The sequence below is a fragment of the Paramisgurnus dabryanus genome, chromosome 22 (genome assembly GCF_030506205.2).
Source record: "Paramisgurnus dabryanus chromosome 22, PD_genome_1.1, whole genome shotgun sequence".
NCBI classification, from domain to species: domain Eukaryota; kingdom Metazoa; phylum Chordata; class Actinopteri; order Cypriniformes; family Cobitidae; genus Paramisgurnus; species Paramisgurnus dabryanus.
In genome coordinates this window covers 32,160,886-32,174,802 of record NC_133358.1, presented here as the reverse complement: position 1 = coordinate 32,174,802, position 13,917 = coordinate 32,160,886, and the positions used below count along the sequence as shown (strand labels likewise).

The window sequence follows — 13,917 nt, the reverse complement described above, 5'->3', positions numbered from 1 at the left end:
ACATTTATAAGACACACACATATATTATGCAAACAAAAACTTTTATTTTGTATGCGATTAATCGTGATTAATCTTTTGACAGCCCTATCAATTAAACACCTAATAGTTTTTAGCTCCTCATATTGTGACAAAAATCTTCATGTTTGTCTCAAAGTGAAGAGCGTAAAAGGATTAAATGTTATGTTTTACAGCCCAAAATTGTACAAATTCATAGCAAGGACCTTCCCAGGGTGACTTGAAAGCAGCATGAGATGATGGTCAGATGGATCAAGATGTTTTTTTGGGAGTGGTTGTTTGTTGTGATCATATGGGCACATGTTCATGTTAGCTACAAAATCCTAAAATGAGACTTCATGCTTTACAACATACAGTATGATGAGACAGTTAGTGTGATTGTTAGGTTTGACTAGCATGTGTTTAGCAGAGGAGAAAAGGCTTTTTAAGGACCAAACTTCATCCAGACCTTCACCATCAGAGTACACACGGTCCTGGAGAAACTACCAGCACTCTTCAATGTGATCATTTCTCATGCAGTCTGATGTTTGTGCTCTATCAGGGTAAAAAAACATCGACAACAAGCACAACCAATCAAATGAGTCATAGCAATGGTTGGAGGTGGGGTTTCGAGAGCAACAGATACACGGTAAGAAAAAAAATCACGTCTGGAGTCCGGTGAGCGAGCCAACGTTGCCTCCTTGTTCCTGGGAGGAGAGATGGGCCGGGGTGGTGTGAGATCGAGGGAGGCCGGCGGTCGCGAGGGAGTCGTTGAGCGAGACGCTGTTGCGTAACAGGTGGGAGTGGGCGGGGCTGTCACCCGAGATGGGCCAGGCGATGATGTCGGCGCCGTGGTCCGTGCGAGCGCGGGCAGTCTCGCGGAAATTTAGCTTGAATGACTCAATCTGCATCAGAGATTTGAGGAAAGGCAGGACAGAAGAACACAGGACATAAAAAATGGGAGGAGAGGAGGCGATGGGGGGTTGAAATGGAAAGGATAAAGTGATGGCAAACAGCAGAGTTAGATGCCTGAAAAATAAGAAGTCAAAATAATTTGATGATCAGAGAAGTGCACTTCAAACACTTCGGGACCAGGGTCTGAAATTAACCTTCCTAAGAGTCCAAATTTGTGTTCTGGAAATTATACGAATTAGGGCGGTCAAAAGTTTAATCACGATTAACTGCATACAAAATAAAAGTTTGGTTTTGTATTTGATAATATATTTATTTAAAATTTGATATTTTTTATATAAAAATACATAAAATTTTTCTTAAATATATACTTGTATGTGTGTTTTTATATACAAAATAATTGCACACAATACACACAAATATATTATGCAAACACAAACTTTTATTTTGTAAGTGATTAATCATGATTAATCTTTTGACAGCCATAATACGAATTAAAAATTAATTATAAAAGCAACATGTGGCTTTAGCTGCTTTTTACTGAGCCTCTAAGGTGACATTGGAGTAAAAAAAATCTTACGTTTAGTTTCATGTGCTCACGCGAAACCTTCATGTGCAGATTTTTTTTTAGTTTTGCATGCTCACGTAAAACTTTCGCGTAAGCACGTGAAACTATCGCACGCGCACATAAAAGTTTAGCTTTTCCTAAATGCAATATTATATATTTTTTTCACTTTTAAGTCCTAAATAAAAGTTTAAATTATATCAAATAAAATGTTTTGCGTGGTTAATTTTTGACCCTGGTCAGTACAGTGAAGAACCGAATGCACATGAAACTAAAACTAACAGCTAAAAAAATAAACAAAAAATATAATGTGCATGAAATTAAATGAAGAAAATGAATGTGTCCCTAACTACTGACAGGGGGGGGGGTCTTGGTCAGGTTTTGATCTAAACTTACTTGTTTCAGGGATGAGCGAGTCCAGACCCTGCGGGTCCCGGAGCTCCTCACTCCTGCAGGCATTGCCCTCCTTCAGCCCATTCTCCTGGGCAGAACCGTCTGTCGGCTGGGTGGCCGAGACACCACTAGAGGGAGCCACACTACCCTCAGCTGTCTCCTCAGCCCCCTCAGCCTAAAAACACACAGCAGGGTGTCAATACAAACACAATGGGGGTGAAATGATGATGGGTGTGTGTGCTCAAATACACAATATATAAAAAACTGACTGACATTCAGCTCCAGTCAAACGTTTGGACAACACTGGACTAAAATGATCTTTCTCTGCTGTAGTATATGAGATTTGCAATTTCAAAGTATGCAATTTACTTCAAAACATCCCATGATGCATCTGATGAAGTTGCTTATGAGAATGAGTAAAGTGTGAATATACTTTAAATAAGTTAGTAATTAGGGATGCACCAATGTTTCAACCTATAGATAAAGATAAAATAATTTACGATATCATCTGTATCGGGACAGCAATTTTATATCGGTGCATTCTGGTAATATATAATATCATTCTAGTTTTAAGTCCTTTCATTTAAAATAAGAAGAAATGAGCAGATATGTCCAAATGTTTGACTGGTGGTGAACATGTCTGTGTGAATAAACATGAAAAATTAAATGAAAAAGGCATTTATCATAAGGACAAACAAACTCACAGTTGACTATTATATGTAATAAAAAGTAAATTTTGAGTAACTTAAACAATAAATTCAATTGATAAGAGTAGAAAATAACACTTGAAATAAATATGAAGTGTTTGTGTGAAAGACGGTACACTGTAAAAAAATTGCTGTAATTATGCAGCTGGTTGCCAGTAACTTACTGTAGAAGATAAAGACTGAAAATGTTTCATGTTCATTTAACTTTGAACAAACTGTAGCCAGTAAATAACATCAATGTAAAATCTACAGTTATACCACGGGTCTGTTGAATGCTGTATTCTGATTGGCTGAGAAATGCTCCGTATGCATTAATTTCAGATAAGTGCACACCTAACTTGTCAAATGTCTTAAAAATAGGCACCAGAGCAATGTTTGTGGTAACCGAGGAATAATTGACTCGTGCCGCATTGCACCTTGGGTGTGCATTATTTTCTTATAATTCAATGGCCCAATGTCAATTATTCCTTACGTAGTTACTGGCAACCAGCTGCCAGTCATTTCTACAGAAATTTTTTACAGTGTACCAATGTTGAATGTGTGCATGGGTATGAAACGGTGCAGGTGGTCATGTGACTGAAATGGATGACTATAGGCTGAGGGGCAGGTGACATCACATCCACAGAGCAGTAACTGACCCACCAATCAGAGTTTGCGAAAGCAATGACAGCCGTGCTGAAGTTCTCTGCTAACTGTTTGATTCAATATTCTTTATTTTTCAAGGATAACCCCTTGTGATGAACCATCTCATTTTTGAGGGTGTCCTTTAACCCCCCTTATTAATGTAGTTACTGTCGAATACACACAAGTGATTCTTTTGTGGTTGAAATGAAAGCAGCAAAACTCATGAACTGACAAAAACATGAGAAAAAAAATGAAGATCTATTTAAAGCTAAACTGATGATGATCAGAAAGTCATGCAAACTCAAGTGTTTTGGTTGAAGCTTAATCTAGCTTTCAATACATTTGAAACATTCATGCAATAAACTATTTATACATTCACATTAAAAAAAGCACTTTATTGGATAAAACTTTAAACAAGCCCCTAGAGAGAAACTGAGCAAAATATATATCTATATATGTCTATTATCTTGGAAAAAAGTCTCATTCAAATGATTTCCTCAAGTATATAGCAATACATGATCTAAAAGTTAGCAGAAAACCCCAAATACCACACAAAGATAAAGCAATATCGCTCGGTTAGGAATGTGAGGCACGCGGCCGCAGCCAATCACAGCCGTGATTGGGGATGCTTAACGATTAATCGTGATTAATCTATAGCAGAATAAAAGTTTTTGTTTACATCATATATGTGTGTGAACTGTGTGTAATAACTTTGTATAAATAAATGCACACACGTTCATGTTTATATTTAAGAAATGTTTACATGTGTATATACATTTGTATATTTATGTATAATTTATATAATATATAAATATAAATACTTAATATATAATTTTTACTTAATATTACACATGCATGTGTGCATATTTATATACATATACATATTTATTATACACAGTTTACACACACATATGATTTATTCTGCTATAGATTAATCGCGATTAATCGTTAAGCATCCCTAGCCGTGATGATATAGACCTATATCACACGACTCCGAGCGTGATATTGCTTTTATACAACAGTTCGACGGCACACGCTTGAAAAACAAAAACAAGAAAACAACAACGAAGTGATTTTAAAACCCTCTTTTGTGAGGAACTACTTTCTTTCGCCACGCACGTGAAGCTCAGAATGACAGGTAAATCGTTTAATCGGTTAATTTGTTTTCGATAGATCTAACCAACTTGTTTTGGTCTGTACTACATGAAACAGAATAATTAAGTGTTTTTATATTGTACTTTAAAAAGCTTTTGAAAAAATCGTCAGAGAGTGATCGTTTCTGTGTGATGCTTATAAATATCAGTGGTGTCGTTTTGTGTACCTGTATATGATATGGTAGCTGGGTTCATTCCAAACAGCACTTCGAAAAAGGGGACGCGCGTAAACAGATGCTCCAGATAAAGACACAATTATTGTTTTCTATTTGCCAAATGTATTTTATTCGGCCACGATATGAGACACAATCTCGCAACTTCCTCAAAAAAAATAAAAACCCTGATTCACGACCTTGTGAGTTATGCGAGTGACCGTACGGCTATAGTGGTTCACACGACTCCCTTACTTGTTCTAAAATCACCAGTGGCGGAATGTAATCGATGCGAAATTGTGAAGCGGTTCCCATGACAATACTAGTGAAATATCTCACGGCTATCAGCCAATCAGATTGGAGAACAAGAAAGATCTGCTGTATAATATACTTCATAATCATTGTGCCATTGAATGATCACATGTGTAGCTCTACATCATCTCACCGTTCATGTTTGTGAACATCAATCTCACCTTGACTTTACCTCCACCAGGCTCATGACTGACATTATCCATTGAGCCGACTTTGGACTGAGCTTTGTCTTTGAAATTCACCTTATGACTCTCAATCTTTACATCGCCTCCACCTGTGGAAAATAAAACACCGATTTGAAGACGTGCTTCATGAAGTGAAGAGAAGTGGCACGTGCTGAGGAAGCTAGTTTACCTGGTTTATGTTTCATGTTGGATTTGGAGCCACACTTTGAGGTTATTTTACTAACATCAACCTTCTTGCTGAGAATCTGGACCTGTGAACATGTACAATACATCCTAAAACAATACAATCCACACATTTCGAAACTTAAGGCTTCTCAAAATATCATTTGCATGCCGTGCATGCAGCTCTGTCAGATTAAAAACAGCTGAAGAAAATCCAGTGAAGGTGCAGTGAAGCGGATTTGAGGTTTGACACAGCGTGTTAGTGTGAGAGAAGATTATCAACAAATGTCATAGAGCTCCAAACCTCTCCTGTCACCGAGAGTTGGTCTGAAATGTTGTTTTGACAAATAAAGCTCAGCACCGATGGATTTGGGAAAAGATCTGGCAACGTTCCTCCTTGAGCATCAGCAGGTCTTATTTGTTCATGGAAGAAAGAGTCATTGTTCGGTGTAAGAGTATCAGACCCGAGCGTTTGTGCGGACGTGAGACAATGGACAGAGGAGAAATGATTGCGTTTGTTTTGTAGACCGCATGCAGTAACGTTACTTACGTTCCCTCCACCAGGAACATGTTTCATATTGTCCTTGGAGCCCAAGCGAGACGTGACGTGACTGTAGTCCACTTTTTTGGAGACTATGTGAACCTAAACAGCACGGCGGGTCGGGAGGGACGGGACACCAGGGAGGTTTAGGTTAGAGAGGAAAGACAACAGAGGAAGAGAGCAGAAGCTTCTAGAACCCCATTTCATGCACTACACATTGAGTACGGTTAACTAAAGCTGGTGTGTTTTATCTTTACTAGTCGCTATCTGAAGAGACTTGTGCTCCTCGTTGATTAAGAAGGGCAGCTGGTGATTGAGTTTGATGATGAATCTGTGAACACTGCAATGCAGGGATGCTCAAAATCCAATAACCACCATGTTTTACAGAAAATTCGACACTAAAATAATGTGCACATGATCTATCATTAGAATAAGGAGAGGATTTAATTCACAGACATTTGAGCTACATCATTTCAGCATCCCTGCTGTAATGTCCAATGTTATGTAATGACATGAAATGTAAATGCTCCAAAGACTTCTGGATGTTTTTGTTGTAAAGATAACTTATGGGAGCTCAAGCCAACACGGATACTCGAGCCCATATTTCAAACTAAACAAAATCCAAAATGTGCAAACAATCAAGAAGAGACGCCCAACCACGTGAGGAGGACAATAAGACAAAGACAGCTGGAAGGAGACAAACAAGAGATGAGATGTGTGATGAGATGAACTCACTTTGCCCTGGCTGTTGTCTTTGGAGGCCTGAAGGTTCTGAGAAACTGTGACCTGGTGGAACAACCCAAAATACCCCAACCTCCGATCAATCACTCATATATGTAAAAATGAGAGGGGCTCGACTGACCTAACATCAGCTTCTTAACCAACTGCTAAGATCATATATAAAGCTGAAAGGATCAGAGAAGAAGGCAGGTTGGGTTTATCAGATTTTACTGTGCAGATACTTCACTAAATGATGTATTTGAACTTTGTGGTGACAGTAGAAATTTCTCATAAAGGCATTAGGGGGAACAACACTAGCAGTGTTAGCTGACAGTAGCTGCGTTTTCATTACAGATGTGCGCAAAACTTTTAACGTTACTTTCTAAATGTTGAAAAAATGTTTGTGAAATCAAAACATTTTCATTAACCGATAGGGCTGTGACGATTAAGCGTGCAAATGCGCGTTTTCTCAATGAATGAATTTTCATGAATTATGGTGAAATGCCGCCACATCCCAAAGCCAGGGGGCGCTCTCATGCAGAAACACAATTTGTGCCACAGAAGAAGAACCATTACAAACGCTATTTCAGGAATATTTACATCGCTGTTGTTCAGATTGTTTCAGGTATTTTCATGATAATAAAGAATATTTTAAATGATTATGTTTGACGAGTGTTGCTTATTTAAATACATGTTATAAACGACTCAAACTCATAATGATTTAGATTGATAAGGACTTCCTTCTGATTACAGAGCTGTAGTACACGCACAAGCTGTGCATGAAACACAGAATCGGAGCCTTGCGATTCAGAATCGATTTCAAGCAGGTCTTTTTAATGGGGAACGCGATGCAGCGTCACAGCCCTATTAACTGATGATATGCGACTATAACATAATTTTATGTAATTTCAAAAACTATTGTGGCAGGAGTGTTCAGCCACAAACGGCACTGTGCAGACGACATTCGTATGACATCAAAATACCACGAGAGCGACCTGAAAGCATACAGAACAGTCGACTCCCAAATCACTCTTAGTGTACTTGAACACACCTCCTTCAATCAAACATACACTCACCTAAAGGATTATTAGGAACACCATACTAATACTGTGTTTGACCCCCTTTCACCTTCAGAACTGCCTTAATTCTACGTGGCATTGATTCAACAAGGTGCTGAAAGCATTCTTTAGAAATGTTGGCCTATATTGATAGGATAGCATCTTGCAGTGGATGGAGATTTGTGGGATGCACATCCAGGGCACGAAGCTCCTGTTCGACCACATCCCAAAAATGCTCTATTGGGTTGAGATCTGGTGACTGTGGGGGCCATTTTAGTACCAATTTGAAATGATTTGAGCTTTGTGACATGGTGCATTATCCTACTGGAAGTAACTATCAGAGGAATGTCATAAATGGATGGATGTGGTCAGAAACAATGCTCAGGTAGGCCATGGCATTTAAACGATTCCCAATTGGCACTAAGGGGCCTAAAGTGTGCCAAGAAAACACCCCCCACGCCATTGCATTATTGAGAAATTGAACAGGTGTTCCTAATAATCCTTTAGGTGAGTGTACGTGCCATATTTAAAGAATAATCATGTGACTTTTACGTATGTCAGGTGACCTGTAAATGTGGAAAAAACTGTTTCCATTGCAGTTTTGAGGATAAAACACCTCAAAAAAAAAAATTGCGATATATGGGAGCTTATGCGAAATTGCCGTGTTTCCATTGGGTGCATTTTCAATTCGCTACTTCAATTTGCACAACTTGAAGAGTAATGAAAACGCTACTGAGAACTCGGCCAGGAAAAGATGAATGATAAACATGTGAAGATGCAGTGAATGATGTGAGTGTCAAATAATGGTTACGCAGCTATTTACAGATGCATGTTGTATCTCCGGCACTCATAATCACACAGTAAGTTTGATCAAGAGTGAAAATCATGCAGAAAAGCAGCAGGTGTGTTTACATAACAGATAAGTGAAATAAAATTTTGGATACCTTATATCAAATATGACTGACTGATGTTTAAAGACACAATATGTAATTTTCACCACTAGGGGTCGCCAAACAATAACAGCGTAGCTTGATGACTAAAAAAATATGTTTACGGATAAAGTAAAGTTTCATAACCGTTACATTATAATGTAAGACTACAGTGTGGGTTGATAGAAGCAGCAACAGATGCTAGTAGTGCTAATCGCCACTAGTGCATACTGCTCTGCGCAGATCGATCTGCTTATGACATCCAAGTATCACGAGAGCAACACAACAGTACTCACAATAGAATCAAACTCACAATATTTTAATGTCATTGGCCGATTGGTGCGTAAAGTCAAACATACCTAAGGTTTCAATGCAGCCAAAAGCACAAACTGAGGATAACCCGTGTTGTGCTAGTATTTTTTGATAGTTTAATGCAAAAATCTTACATATTGTGCCTTTAATAAAAGTTAAAAATAGAGCTATGCCTAAACCCATTACTATCCTGAAAAAGTAAGGCCTATTATAATAAAATAGTACTGTACCATGGAAATACTATGGTCATTAAAACATGTTTTGTACACTGTATGACCCAATGTTAATACTATTTATAAATAATAATCATACAGTACCAAGATATATATCAACATACCATAATGTTACCTCACTGGTACCACAATATTTTTTTTAAGTTTACAGCTACAAGGTTAGGTGAATGTGAATATTATGTGTAAACACTGCAACATCACCATCATAAAGTACAGTTAACTGTTGATCTGAAAGATGCCCACTATGAAGGGCAGATGTATGAGGTTTAGTGTCCGGTGTGTTCTACCTTTCCTCCTCCAGGCTGGTGTTTCATGTTGTCTGTGGAGCCGATCTTAGAGCGGATGTTTTTAATATCCGGTCCAGTGGCGGAGCTGACGCGGGGAGCGGGGCGAGCTGCAGTACTGGTGGTGGTTGAGCTGGGTCGTGGGGCGCGGGATACAGGCGGCTTCTTCTCGGGTGCAGCGGCTCCTGTGGTGCTGCTGGTGGTGGTGGATGTTTTTGTGAGGCGAGGGCGAGTGCTGGCGATGCTTGTAGTGGTGGATGTTTTGAGTGGTGTCGTTTTAGGACGAGCAGCATCTGAATGCATTGCAGAAACAGTAAAGGTGAGACCAACTGAATCATAAAAGTTTATATGGACACCCTGCAATAAAACAAAACTCGCTATTCAATATTCTAGAGCAATTTCTGTAATATTGAGGTGTGAATATTGATATGTTGACATATAATAAATCTAAGGGATGCAGTTTGTTTAAAAATCTGACCGGTAATACCATCTCCCATCATTGTCTGCAGTTCAAACGGTTTGTGATTTACATGCTGGAGTTTACTACTTAAAGACATGGATGTGAAACACTAACTATACACATTTGTACCACTGATGTGTGACTCAAACTGGGATATATCACGAAATCTGACCAATTGTACCAAATATTTATTTTACTTTTTAAAAAGTCTTATGAAATGTTAACAAACAATGTCAGGAATCAATCAATACCTGCAGTTTTCAGTGTGGCTGGTTTCTTCTCTTCTGGTTTGCTGTCAGTCTTTGTGACTAAATGTGTGGGAAAACAGAAATAAATTGTAAATTTTTTTAGTACTACAAATATTTTTAAATCGCATTTTTAAATAAATCTGATGAAAATGTGTGTGAGATCCAGACTGACCCGGACGTCGGGTTGCAGACGCGCTGGATGTCGGGCGTGTTGAGGTTGCTGTGCGTGTTGTGGTTGCAGGTTTGTTTTCTGTTGTTGCAGATGAATCATTTTTAGGGGCGGTGGGCCGCGCAGACGCAGGTGCATGCGTGACCTTTGGCACAGATGGGCGTTTCTCTGTGGCCGTCTGCCAGAAAACACACAGAAACAGAGGAAGTTAAAAATGAAACGGACTGAATTATAATACTCTTCTACAGTCGATGCCAACATGCTTCTTATTAAAGAGCTGTTTATCCAAAAAATCAATTTTGGGAAAAATCTAATAACAGAGAAATAATCTGCATTATGAATTTCAATCATGCTACTAAACACAGACATGACAGGAAAAACTACACTTTATCGGTCATTCATTTTTTGTCGTTCACTTTATATATATATATTGCTAACAAAAGAACAAATCACACAATGCCGTCAAGCATGCATGCACACCAATAGTGAGTCAATGCAAAGCCGGATCGAGCTGGTTTTGACCTCTGGAATGGGCTTCAGAACTCCTCTTAGGCAGATTTGGGCAGATACTCACCTTGGGTTTGACCTCTCTGGTCACTGCACCGGGTGCGGCAGCATTTGTGCTGGGTCGGGTGGACGCCGCGGCTGGCCGTTTGGTGCCAGCGGCTGGGGTGGGTGCTTTGAGCACAGGGGCTTTTTTGCTGAGGGGGGCAGGTGCACTGGTGGATGAGGTAGGGGTTGGACGCTTGGGGGCAGCTGTAGCGGTGGAGGCGGAGCTTGGCCGGGGCTTCAAGGAGCTAAGTTTGGTTGCCCCAGCGACAGGCTGCGCGGATGAACAGCAAACCCAAGGGATAGATGGAAAACGATGAACAAAAAGAAAAAGGACAAATGATAATGACAGCAAACGTAAGCAAAGCCGGCAGTTAAATGCTAAATATCTGATCTAAATTATCATCTCTAGAGTACCATTATGATAAAATAAGAGTCATAAGTGTAGGGGTAAGGCATTTAACCATTTTAAATAATCACTTACACCCCTATACAAGAGACTAATGTGTTTTTATCAGATGCTGCTTAAACCAAAATAAAAAACTGGTAACACTTTACTTGAAGGGGTGTTCATAAGACTGACATGAACTTAATGACAGTTCACATAAACATGTGTCATGATTATGAAGGTGCCATGTCAGTCTTATGAACACCCCTTCAAGTAAAGTGTTACCAAAAAAAGGTATAAGCATTAGCAAAAGCAATAGCAGGAATGTCCGTGGAGGATGAAGTAAAATCAGAAATGTTCTCACACACCTTGGTCTTCTTGTCAGGACTGGTCAAGTCTTTTCCAGGTACACCGTTAGTTACTGCAGGTTTGGCCGCAGAGGTTTTAGCAGCTGGCTTTTTGACTTTCTCACTTTTCTCGTCCTTTTCAGCTTTGGCAGGTTTCTTTTCAGCGGACTCAACCTTTTCTGTCTTCTTTTCAGCTTTATCGTCTGTCTTTGGTTCAACTTTGTCATTTTCTAGTCTCAGATCCAGCTTCTTATCTTCTGCTGTGTCTTGCTCAGCTTTGATCTCTTCTGCTTTGACTTTCTCTGTTTTCACTTCGGCTTTTTCTACCTGATCTACTTTCTCTATGTCCATCTTTGGGGAGGATTCAATCTTCTCTGTTGTCTCTTTCTTATCTTCTGTTTTCTTAACCGTATCATCTTTCTCAAACACGTCTTGTGCTATAGTTTTTTCTAAATGATCTACTTTCTCGATCACTTCAACCTTCACTGGTGTTTCTACTTTGCCAACTTCACTGATGTCCATTTTCTCAGGTGTTTTATCAGGTGTGGTTGTTTCTGTGTTTTTGGCCGTCTGTTTGTCTATGGGCTCAGTTTTGTCTTTCTCATAAATCATTTGCTGATCTTTGTCCATCTTGTTGAAAACATCAAAGTCGTCAGATTTCTGAATGTTGTCCATTTTGTTCTCTTCTGGCTTGTTTTTCTCAGAGTTTCCTATAAGAAGACAGGAAAAATTCATTAAATAATAAATCATGTGATGTGCAACATATGGATTTGGCTCAGCATGTCAAATTTCCATATTTATAAAAGTAAATGCTATGGAGGAAATCTTCTGTTGGGAAAAACATGTTAATCTGGTATTTTAGATATGGCTCAGGTCACTCAATTAACAGATGTTATATATGTTTGTATGATTTGAGGCATCGCGTCTTTAGCTACAGTAAATTTGTGTGCCTACCACCAGCAACTAGCAATGCCAAAGCAACGCAAACTTTCAATGAAAACTTGGCGACTTCCGGTGTAACTGACTGTTGGCGACAGGAAGTGGGTGCGTCAAGTTACGGACAATGTTGAGAAAAGTTGCAAAACATTATGCAAATGATGAGTAACTTTTGGGAATGACTATTAATGGGACTCCATCTTTTATTTTTAAGTAGAAACGTCACACCTGACATACCCGTATTCTACGGTTTACATTTCCACGTGATACAAATTCACAGGTCAAAGTTTAACTGTTGTATTCAGCGAAGTGCAGAATATCTTCACACAAGCTCGCATTTCGGTATGATGCATTGACATGCTTATGAATGGAAGTCAGTTGAACAAAAACTGTAGTGTGACTGTCCCATTACTAAGAGGATGGTTACTTACTGTATTTGCTTATAATTTTTCCTAGCTCAACACAAAGTCGCTTGCAGTGTTCATGTAGCATAAGAGTGATCAGCTGAAGCACATGCTGTAGTTTCCAATGATGGCCACCAATGACCTGAACTGACATTTGTGACCCCACATGACCAAGCTGCTGCAAAACCTACTGTGAATAACCCAATAATTGATGTATACGCTACGCAAATAAAAACAAATGGTTGCGCTGCACTCTATTTATACAAAAAAATGTGAAATGTTATAATCCATTACTATAGTGATGTGTAACAACAAAACCTGCATCATGCTTTTAAATTTACCAAGAAAAAGTGAATCTGTTTCCAGAAACAACAGTAATTACTCTACATCCTGTAAGCTCTTTAGAATCATGACATATAGTTTTGCATTCTTAAAGTTATATTTTTCATTTAAAAAAAGTAAATTTAAGAAGCTCTGTTCTAAAGGAGCATTCGGAATTGAAAAGTGAAATAAAACAACAGACGTAGTTGATATTCAGGCTGCATTTTCCTTTGCTAAACTATAAAGGTACACAGTGTGTGTGTGTGAAGCTACACTGAATATCTTATTCAAATGAATCAGTCTCTATGCAGTGAAGAGCATTTATATTAGCCGTTTCTCATGCAACTCATGCAACAAACATTTCTGATACACATTGACACAAAGACAGGAGAGAAACTTCTATAATAGTTATTTCAAAATATTAAAATATAAAAAATTATTCTGACATATCATCACCTAGCCTACAATTGGTTTTACTACAGTAACCATGTTGTTTTGGTTTTAACTGTAATAAAATCATGGTTAACTATAGTAAGTGCTTTCATCTGGTATGGTTAAGCTTTACTTCATGTTTCATTCAAACAGTCAATTAAATGATTTTATACTAATTCACAGCAGAAATACACAGACTGAAAACCTGCTAGGGCTGTGCAATTAATCGTTTTTGATTTTCATTTTTTGATTCAAACACTTACAAAAACAAGATAATCGAGATAAATTAAAATATAAATTGCATGCTGCTAGACCGATGTCTCTGTAGGGCACTTCTGAAGGCAACACTGCGTTGCCACGTGTAGCCTATTGCAACATTTACTTAATAAAAAGGTGAAATAAATGCATGTTTTCAAAGTCATTTAG

At 38.6% G+C, this 13,917-nt stretch overlaps 1 protein-coding gene across 8 annotated transcripts in view; it reads right to left on the bottom strand.

The window, feature by feature from the left end:
* Positions 1-759: 759 nt before the first annotated feature.
* Positions 760-13,917, bottom strand: part of LOC135740505 (uncharacterized) — a 71,186-nt gene continuing 58,028 nt past the window's right edge. For 3 of the 8 annotated variants that reach the window (XM_065258892.1, XM_073813098.1, XM_065258891.1), the window contains 11 exons: positions 11,420-12,108; positions 10,689-10,937; positions 10,118-10,292; positions 9,949-10,005; positions 9,241-9,530; positions 6,437-6,487; positions 5,711-5,803; positions 5,168-5,249; positions 4,975-5,087; positions 1,868-2,039; positions 883-1,023 (listed from right to left, as the gene is read on the bottom strand). In XM_065258892.1, the coding sequence (XP_065114964.1) occupies positions 1,016-1,023; positions 1,868-2,039; positions 4,975-5,087; positions 5,168-5,249; positions 5,711-5,803; positions 6,437-6,487; positions 9,241-9,530; positions 9,949-10,005; positions 10,118-10,292; positions 10,689-10,937; positions 11,420-12,108 (1,979 nt within the window). In that variant the 3' untranslated portion in view covers positions 883-1,015. Of the gene's footprint in view, positions 1,024-1,867; positions 2,040-4,974; positions 5,088-5,167; positions 5,250-5,710; positions 5,804-6,436; positions 6,488-9,240; positions 9,531-9,948; positions 10,006-10,117; positions 10,293-10,688; positions 10,938-11,419; positions 12,109-13,917 lie in introns of all 8 variants that reach the window. The other 5 variants (XM_073813096.1, XM_073813099.1, XM_073813097.1 and 2 more) reach the window with 5 other exon arrangements.